The 10,586-nt window shown below is 40.0% G+C and overlaps 1 protein-coding gene across 1 annotated transcript in view; it reads right to left on the bottom strand.

Annotated features, from left to right (window-relative positions):
* The window catches only part of LOC112068462 (uncharacterized), a 164,120-nt gene that overhangs the window by 34,791 nt on the left and 118,743 nt on the right, over positions 1-10,586 (bottom strand). Inside the window, 2 exon segments of the mRNA XM_070438164.1 lie at positions 5,936-6,088; positions 9,574-9,743. Coding sequence (XP_070294265.1) covers positions 5,936-6,088; positions 9,574-9,743 — 323 coding nt within the window.

The following is a 10,586-nucleotide window of genomic DNA, read 5'->3' as shown; positions in this document are numbered from 1 at the left end:
GACCTGATATCTTGTGGCTGTATTACTGACTATATCTGTGGCTGGTATTACTGACTATATCTGTTGGTGTAATTACTGACCTATTATTGTGGCTGTATCTGACGCTATTTGGTGCATATGACCTATATCTGTGCTGTGTTACTGACCTATATCTGTGGTCTGTATTAGTGACGCTATATCTGTGGCTGTATGCACTGACGCTATAATTCTGTGGCTGTATTTCTGACCTATATCTGTGGCTGTTTATACTGACCTATATCTGTGGCTGTATTATGGACCTATATCTGTGGTGAGATTACTGACCTCAATATGCAGTGGCTTATTAGCTGACCTAGTATTGTGTCCTGTATTAGTGACGCTATAATCTGTGGCTGTATCACTGACCTATATCTGTGGCTTTTTTTTTTTTGTATTACTGACTATATACGTGGCTGTATTACTGACCAATGTCTGTGGCTGTATTAACGGACGCTATATCTTGTCTGTATTACTGAATATATCTGTGTCGTGTATTACTGACCTATATCTGTTTGGCTGTATTAACTGACCCTTATCTGTGGCTGTATTTACTGACGCTATATCAAGTGGGCTGGTATTACTGGACCTATATCTGTGTCTGTATTACTGACCAATTCTGTGGCTGTATTCTGGGAACTATATCTCGGGCTGTATTACGGACAATATTGGTGGGCTGTATTCATGGACTATATCTGTTCTGTATTAATGACCATATTGTGTCTGTTTTACTGACCTATATCTGTGGCTGTATCACTGACCTCTACTTGTGGCTGTATTAGCGCGACCAATATCTGTGGCTATCTGACCTATATCTTGTGCTTAATTCTGAACTCAGATATCCATGTGTCTGTAATTTAGCACTGACTATTTTCATGTATCCTAGGTGGCTGGGTAAGGTACCACTGACTGTATTTAAAAAAATATATACCTTGAATGAGCTGGATGTTCAGTTGTTCAAGTTTTATCATTGTAATTCTAGTTTGATGCATGTCAATTAAATGAATTTGGTTTTTGGGATCTATCGAGTAGATCTTAAACTGGATATGGTGAGTCTGTATGAACTTGCATAGTAGGCTTATGCTATGAGCGTCATGGTCTATTACTTCATGATCACTATATCTGTGGTCTAGTCTTCAGTGACCAAATTTGTGCGCTCGATGTATTTCAATGATGGCATGAGTATCTGTGCTATGATTACTGACAATTATGTGTCTGTTTTACTGGACCTATATATGTGGCTGTATCACTGACCTATATCTGTGGCTGGTATTAGCGGACCATATCTGGTGGCTACTGACCTTATATCTGTGGCTGTATCACGTGACCTATAGTCTGTTGGCCGTTTGGAGAAATGAAGTCCAGGAGCTGACTGGCTGGTCAGACAGTGAGTAAATTGAGGAGGACATCAAGGGGCTCTGGTGCGTTCAAACTGGGACTGCTATTCCTAATAGTGATATTATGACAGAGCTAAATATAGGCAAAGTATGCATTTGGGGACCATGGCAATGTTGAAATCTGGAAAAAACATCACTGGCTATGGACAGAGTAAGCATTCCTTCCTCTAGGGAAGGCACGAGAGACCGTGCAGCTGGTTTCAATCCTTTTCAATCATTATTTTTGAAGACACATACTCCAGTTGTGTTAATGTAGTGTGATGTATTTTTGTTTCGCTGTCCAGTTCAGAGGTTGTGTGGGAGAGTGGAGTGAGCTACAGGTATGTCAATAGAGGCAGTCATTTTACTTTGGTAACTGGGGTGCGGGCGAGTCAGAGAAGAGGGGGCAGGGAATTTTTATTTTAGTCAGACTGTAAGTAGGTACAGTGGGAAGGAGAGTGGAGGGAATAGCGTTTCAATATGAGAAATTATGTTTTGTTAGGTTCCTATCCTTCATTCTTTCACCTACACTCTGGTTTTCATCACGCCCCTTGTTCGCTTGTGCCAAATGTTTCAGACAAAGTGTTGTTCATAAACATGGGATTCTTTTGGAGTTAAAAACTCTAAATGAAAAATGGTGAGGATGAGAGAATAGAGAAAGGGTGGTGTAGAGGAAGGCATGCAGTTGTGGTTGGGGGTTACACTGCCTTGCTCCAAGGGAGATGGCAGATTTTTCACTTGTGGCTGGGGAATTCGATCCACAGACTTTTGGTTACTAGGCAAGCAATTAACGCTAGGCATTGCAAAGAGGGAAAGTGGAAGGAGGGATGGAAGCAATGAGATGCATAAGATCTTAGGCAGGGGATGGAGAGTTGAAAGGAGAGTGGTATGGAGGAGAAAGTAGAAGAGGTGATAGCAAGGTCTTGGTTTGAATCAGAAGCTAATAAATCAGGTTTTTGGAAACAATTAGCAATGTTGTATTGTTTTTAACCAAATTTTGAGGAATGGTTTACAGTTGCTTTGGTAAAAATTAACAAAAAAATTTCTGTTGGTATGTGAGCATATACCAGCTTTGGTTGTGTAGAGAATGTTCATTACAGCTTAAAGAACATAACTAGACAAAACATAAAATAAAATGGACAAGGCTTTTCACAAACAGTCAATACTCTGTCTGCAAAGAACACTTTGAAGTCTATGTTACCAATCTGAATGGCTGGAAGATTAAATAAGGAACGGACAGGTGAAATTAAGAATGTGAAAGAGGCACAAAGTGAAAAGTTTTGACAGGTCTTTGAAGTGTTTATTCTCCGTTAATACCTCTGGGTGCACGGAAATTCCGGCGCTCATTATCTGAAGAATTAAATAAATTAATACAAATTGAATAATCAAATATATATTTGGCCCAATAACAGTTAAAGTAACATGTAATAAGGATGATTATTTGTTGGCAAAAAATTGACTCTTTACAAATAGTTACATCATTGGTCATTCACGGGTCGGCGTTCTTAGGGCTCCTTTTCTGAAAAATTGCTCCAGCTGATCTTGTTATTGTCTCCGCGAGGGGTATCGTGAGATCATAGGGGAAGGCAGCAGGATTGAATAGATAAATGAGCATGCTGGTAGTGAATTGGTTAGATGAAAGACTCGTAGATCCTGTGTGTGACTGAGGCCTTCTCTTTGGTAATCAGTACTGTTGCAGCATGTTTCTAGTTCCTCAGTCTGTAGAAGTTATGTTTGTGCCCTCCTACACGTATAAGGTGAATAATACATACCAAGAACAGCTCATCGAGTTAAACCGATTATTTCACTGCTTATAAGAACCTGATTTCATCTGAGTCCTGGCAATATGCACATATGGTAAAAAATATTATCATGCTAACATTATGGTAGAGATGAGTGATGAAGAGTGTGGGACTGGAGTATTACTGTGAGAGGCGCCGTCATGTTGGTTTCATTGAGGACTGTCTACGGTGAAGGGCTGGGTGGTGCGTAGCTGGTGGAGGGTCTGGATGGAGAGGCTCTCGTCCTGTGGGTGGTCTCTATGAAGCTGGAGGCTTGCAGCACGGCTATCTTCTGCAAACACGTTCACACGTGGTATAGGGGAAATAGGGTTACAGGAGTAGATGGAGAATGAGACTTGTTTGCGTATTAATGGCATCTATTTACTAGTTGACTTCGTTTTGAAACGGGTTACGGAGGGGCTTTTTGAAAAGTAGTACATTATATTAGGGAATTATGCTGTTTGGGTGATCGTTGTGATTGAATAAGACATAATCAAGCCATATTCATCGACGTTATTTTATGGGTAGTGGGAACGACATCAGAGGGGAGGGTTTGATTCAGAAAGAGCTCTTTCATTAACTTAGGGATGAATTAGGGCAATAGACTTATACCATTACAGGATGTTTTTCAACTAAATGATGAAATTAGACTGATTTCATTCCTCTCCGACTATTAAATTAAACATTCTTTATCCTAAAAAAATCTGAAAAACATTCTCATTGGAAGTTTTTATTTTGCTGGAGCGAATTGTCTTCGTAGGATATAATTGTGTTGCAGAGAACGCGGAGCGGTTAGTTTGAGGTCAGGGTATGGGGAATGTCAGTCTCAGTCGGCTGACTGAGGGGGGCCACTCATGGGGGCCATTTCAGGGTATAGTCGTTTCACGGGCTTTATTCTATTCATGAGGACTTGTTTATACTAGGCTAAAATATACTTCTTCCCGGGTTTATTTGTCTTTACATTTTAATGGATGCGTAGTGGCCCTCCTCTGATTTGTGTGTTGTGTGTGTCTGTGCTGTGTGTGTGTGTGTTTTGTGTGGCTGTGTGTGTGTTGTGTGTGTGTGTGTGTGTGTGTGTGTGGTGTGTGTGTGTGTGTGTGTGTGTGTGTGTGTGTGTTAGGTGTGTAGGGTGTGTGGTGTGGTAGGTGTGTGTGTGTAGGTTGTAGTGTGTAGTGGTGATGAGTGTGTATGTGGCGGGTGTCAAAAGGATAAAGATTTTAAAGCATAATAGCAGATAATTAGTTAAAATATTGGCTAGCTCATAATTACGCCATAAAAAAACAACTGCTCGAGGGGAGAAGCAACACTTGGTGGTGTGTGCGGCACAGAAGCTGGTTTACCATTTAACCATAGCCGCAGAAGTGCGGATGCTTGGAATATCTGGACAAAGGTAGGGTCCATAGATGTGCAAAAGAAGAATGGAATGTGATAAATATGTGACAAGTGATTGTTGTAGAATTTATGATATCTGAGACTATTAACAGAGTCGTACTTTAAGACTGTCTACTACAAACATATTTTTATATATAGATGGATTACAGACTTCGATGTTAGTTATAATAACCAAAAGGCTACGTCCTGTTCTAACAGTATGAAATACTCACCAATGTTTAGGAGTTTAAAGTTTTCAGAAGTTTTTTTCCAGTTCCAGAGAAGTTGCAATTTAGGGTCCTTCAGATGTAATTGTTTGCTATAGTAGTGATATTTACAGAACCCCCAAATTACAGAATTTTTAAAAACGGGGGGGGTTTTTTAACTAAATTAAGTTTCTCTGCTGACTGTGAAATAACACTGTTTGCAGCTATACTGGTTTTTCCCTTTGATTTAGTCTCCAGGTTGGGTACGTTACTGGTTTTTCTGTTTACTTTCTCCTCCTATTCAGAGTTTGGTTCATCTGTTCAGGAACTCCTTTTTTTGTCTTTTGTTTGTTTGGTCGAAGCGTACCGAGCGCGCCGGGTGGTAGCAGCAATAATCATAATGGAAACGCGCACGGAGCGTCCGGTGGCCCTGTTCCCTTATGAGCATTAGTGGAAGAATAATATTGTTGCTCGTATATTCAGGAAAATAGCGATGAGATATCTAGACCCTAGATATATTATGATATTACAGTAGTATAATTTGGGTTTTTGTAAACCCCTAGGTTAGATACATTTTCATAGGGTTTCATGGGACGTTTTTATATAGTGACAGTTCTATTTCGAGCGGGATTTTAATTGGTCCCCCCCCCCCAAAAATGCAAGAACGGGACCCTAATTTACGAAAGGTATGCTTCTGATTTGAAGTTGAATGGCAAGTGCGGTAAATCAGGTGGTGGAATTCAAAAAAGAATTTGGGACAAGTGAGTGAAGGGATAAGAAAGGGGTTTCGTGGTCCTCTTGAAGATCAAGTTGTTAAGAGGATGCCCATCCTAAAGAAGATAGTTTTTGGACGTGTTGAATCAGAATGGTTGGGTTAGCGCCTATAGGAGGAGAGAAGGAAGTGCACTGACCTATATCTGTGGCTGTATTACTGACCTATATCTGTGTCTGTATTAGTGACCTATATCTGTGGCTGTATCACTGACCTATATCTGTGGCTGTATTACTGACCTATATCTGTGGTTGTATTTCTGACCTATATCTGTGGCTGTATTACTGACCTATATCTGTGGCTGTATTACTGACCTATATCTGTGGCTGTATTTCTGACCTATATCTGTGGCTGTATTACTGACCTATATCTGTGTCTGTATTACTGACCAATGTCTGTGGCTGTATTACTGACCAATGTCTGTGGCTCTGGCAGGCATGGGTCTCCTCCACTGGGTGACAAACTTGTAGGCGTCCAGTCGTATCTCGATGATGTTGTTGAGCAGAGCCAGTAGAGGAGCCAATGGGAATGCAGCCACAAAGATCGTGGTGAAACCAAACTGGAGAACTGAGAAGAAGATGAGCAGGAGGAAGTAGAAGCAGAAGAAGCAGAAAATACATGGTTATAATGGTGGGTTTGAACATCCTGTGGTTGACCTCAGTATTTGTATTTATATTTATTATGGATCCTCATTGCCAAAGCAGCAGCTACTATTTACGGRGTCCAGMAAAATTAAGGCAGTTTAAACAATTTAWAAAACATTACAATACATTCACAGATTTCACAWCACACTACCATTACCGCATATCTACAGTACAAAATCCATGTCTACGTGTGTGTATAGTGCCTATGTTAGCGTGTGTGTGTATGCATGTGGCTGTGTCTATATTTGTGTTGCTTCACTGTCCTCACTGTTCCACAAGGTGTATTTTTATTAGTTATTTAAAATCTGATTCTACTGCATCAGTTACCTGATGTGGAATAATCTATGTAGTACTGGCGCCTCCCATATGTCATGTTACTGGACTTGGGGTGGTGAAGAGACCAATATTGTGGCACATGGGTGTCCGAGCTGTGTGCCAGTAGTTCAGACAGACAGCTCGGTGCATAAATACAAATAGTGATGAAGTCAATCTCTTCTCCACTTTGAGCCAGGAGAGATTGACATGCATATTATTAATATTAGCTCTCTGTGTACATCCAAGGGCCAGCCGTGCCGCCCTGTTCTGAGCCAATTGTAATTTTCATTAGTCCCTCTTTGTGGCACCTGACCACACAACTGAACAGTAGTCCAGGTGCAGCCTGTAGGACCTAGTTGTTGATAGTGCTGTTAAGAATGCAGAGCAGCGCTTTATTATGGACAGACTTCTCCCCATCTTAGCTACTGTTGTATCAATATGTTTTGACCATGACAATTTACAATCCAGAGTTACTCCAAGCAGTTTAGTCACCTCAACTTCCTCAATTTCCACATTATTTTTCACGAGATTTAGTTGCGGTTTAGGGTTTAGTGAATGATTTGTCCCAAATGCTTTAAGTTTTAGAAATATTTAGGACTAACTTATTCCTTGCCACCCACTCTGAAACTAACTGCAGCTATTTGTTRAGTGTTGCAGTCATTTCAGTCGATGTAGTASCTGACATGTATAGTGTTGAGTCATCTGCATACATAGACACACTGGCTTTAYTCAARGCCAGTGACATGTCATTAGTAAAGATTGAAAAAAGTAAGGGGCCTTGACAGCTGCCCTGGGGAATTCCTGATTCTACCTGGATTTTGTTGGAGAGGCTTCCATTAAAGWACACCCTCTGTGTTCTGTTAGACAAGTAACTCTTTATCCACAATATAGCAGGGRGTGTAAAGCCATAACATATACGTTTTTCCAGCAGCAGACGATGATCGATAATGTCAAAATCTGCACTGAAGTCTAACAAAACAGCTCCCACAATCTTTTTATCACCAATTTATCTCAGCCAATCATCAGTCATTTGTGTAAGTGCTGTGCTTGTTGAATGTCCTTCCCTATAAGCATGCTGAAAGTTTGTCGTCTTTTTGTTTACTGTAAAATACCATTGTATCTGGTCAAACACCATTTTTTCCTAAAGTTAACTAAGGGTTGGTAACAGGCTGATTGGTCAGCTATTTGTATTTGTATTTTGTATTTACAGTTTTTAACAATCACTTTGACACTAATTTCAGAACCTTATGTTCATTTTTCAAAACTCTAGACACAAAACTCAAAACGGTCATCACTTGTAACACAGGCAGTCCAATGTTCAAAACATTGCATTGTGCATTCATATCTTTAAAGAAACCTTGCACTTGCAGAATCATTGGTTCAAATAACTCATTTATCATGAAATACCATAGGAACATTCATTTAGATCACCCACACACAAGATACCAATAGTTTCACTGTGTAGTTGTTCGTACAATCATTAAATATTGTAGTACAAAATATGTGATAGATGTTTCATTATGCTACTACACGTAAATACATCACTGTAAAAGGACTAGTAGAGAGAATACTACAGACACAGTGGAATCATTGAAAAAAATATGACATTTATTGATGAAATACAATAAAATCACTCATAGGTTTCTTTGAATCAAAGCAAAAATAATTAGCTACAAAAAAAGAAAAAACWGTWAAASGTCAACTGCAGTGTTCCTCACCTGGCTTACTGTAAAAAGCWAAACAAAAGATTGATTACTGTACTTCTATATTTCCATCAACCTTGTCATTGTGGATTTGGCCACAGGTTCTCATCCACATCACAATGGATGTTTTCATTAGCCAAACATCTTGGGAAGAATCTTCGTGCGAATCCAGGCCTGACACTGGTCTGCCGTGATGTCATTGCATGCGTCATCCATGGCCTGGAGAAGGGTGGCTTGTCCGTGAGGGCGCATATCATGTACCTTCCACCTCCATGTGGAGAGGTAATGTCAAATCTGAAAACATGGTCTGGAAAAGTGGTAGATGTGACCATAGAAACAGTGTCTGATAAAGAATGATGATGAAATATTACATCCATAGATAATGTGGTCCAATTGGTTCATGTTCCACGGTAATTGATGTCAATGGATCTCGTTATTCTGAAACTTTCATGATCTAAACATGGAATATTGTTTGTYAGTTTCCATAACACTATGCATTAAGAGTAATGCAACAGTTACTTATCATTTTGAKCAGTTGTATCAATTGATAGTTAGATCATTGTAATGAAATGAATAGACAGTCATTTCAGATGTAATGTGTGAATTGCATTTTGAAATGGTAATACTTTGATGTTAAGTCATTTTGAACAGGTGATTTTAGTTCAATGAACAAATGATCTTAGCTTTATGTGTATTGTATCCAAGCAATTGGAAAAAGTGTTGGAGTTTTGAAAATCTTTCATTTTGATCATTGGTTGTGAGTTTTGTGTCTAGAGTTTTGAAAAATGACATCAATGTTCCTAGAAGGCCAGCATCGCGAGGTCGCCTCTTCACTGTTGACGTTGAGACTGGTGTTTTGCGGGTACTATTTAATGAAGCTTCCAGTTGAGGACWTGTGAGGAGTCTGTTTCTCAAACTAGACATTCTAATGTAATTGTCCTCTTGCTCAATTGTGCACCGGGGCCTCCCACTCCTCTTTCTTTTTTGGTTAGAGACAGTTTGCGCTGTTCTGTGAAGGGAGTAGGACACAGCGTTGTACTACTCCCTTGATGTCCACTGTGTGTGGCAGGCTTACAATGATGGCAAAAAACAACATTTGAGAGTGCGCTGACCCTGGTGCTAGAGGGGTTACAGCTAGAGGTTGAATGTTTGAAGGGGTACGGGAATATGAAAAGCTTGGGAACCACTGTACTAGTCCATGGTAACATAGCTACATATGATTCTTACCCATCTCCATGTACTCATTTACTACTCCGTGGTAACATAGGCTAATATGTCTATACCCATCTCCAGTTACTCATCTACTACTCCGTGGTAACATAGCTAATATGTCTTACCCATCTCACTGTACTCATCTACACTCCGTGGTAACATAGCTAATATGTCTTACCCATCTCCAGGTACTCATCTACTAGTCCATGGGCGTTCATGGGCTGCAGGTTCCAGTCTATGTCCCACTGAGGAAGCTGTACTTTGATCTCCACATTCTGTCCCCCTCGTGTTCTCTCTTCCTTCTCTGTCTGCTTGATCTTCCTCCGGGACCACCAGTTCTGCAGCAGACTGGAGAGTTAGAGAGGGGGGTGAGAGACAGAGACAGAGGGAGACAGAGAGACAAAGACAGAGATTGAGAGAGAGACAAAGACAGAGATTGAGAGAGAGAGAACGAAAGAAAACAATAATAAATATATATAAATTACAAAATGATCTCATTAAAAAATCCCATTGTTGTGGCACAGTCAAAAACGTCTATATTCATATTTAACTTCCTGCTTTATAATCAGTATAATCAGTAACAGGGAGCCTTCATAAATAACTAGTTAAATTACACTCAAACGGGTGATGCTGCTACTCATTCAGAGCTCATTGTGAGAGTTTTTAGCACCGTTATAAACCATAATTACAGAAAAATTCAACGGTGAAATCTTACGTCAAGAATCGTTACATTTTATGCAAAAGTGTTCATTAAAACGAAGATGACAATGAGGAATCTCTCTATTGTGTGTTGTAAAATCTACAGTCAAACGGAACGGTTATAACCATCTCTATCAGCATTGAAATAATATCATTGGAGGTGTCCCAATATGGCACCCTATTCCCTACATAGTGCACTACTTTAGCCCTATTCCTTCATAGCGCACTACTTTAGACCCTATCCCCTACATAGTGCACTACTTTAGACCCTATTCCCTACATAGTGCACTACTTTAGACCTATTCCCTTCATAGTGCACTACTTTAGACCTATTCCCTACATAGTGCACTACTTTAGCCCTATTCCCTTCATAGCCTTACTTTAGACCTATTCCCTACATAGTGCACTACTTTAGCCCCTATTCCTTCATAGCGCACTACTTTAGACCCTCTTCTAGATAGCGCACTACTTTAGACCCCATTCCTTCATTAG

This window comes from Salvelinus sp. IW2-2015, unplaced genomic scaffold, assembly GCF_002910315.2.
Source record: "Salvelinus sp. IW2-2015 unplaced genomic scaffold, ASM291031v2 Un_scaffold537, whole genome shotgun sequence".
NCBI classification, from domain to species: domain Eukaryota; kingdom Metazoa; phylum Chordata; class Actinopteri; order Salmoniformes; family Salmonidae; genus Salvelinus; species Salvelinus sp. IW2-2015.
The sequence above is the reverse complement of the archived record's forward strand: the minus strand, read 5'-3'. Positions and strand labels throughout refer to the sequence as shown.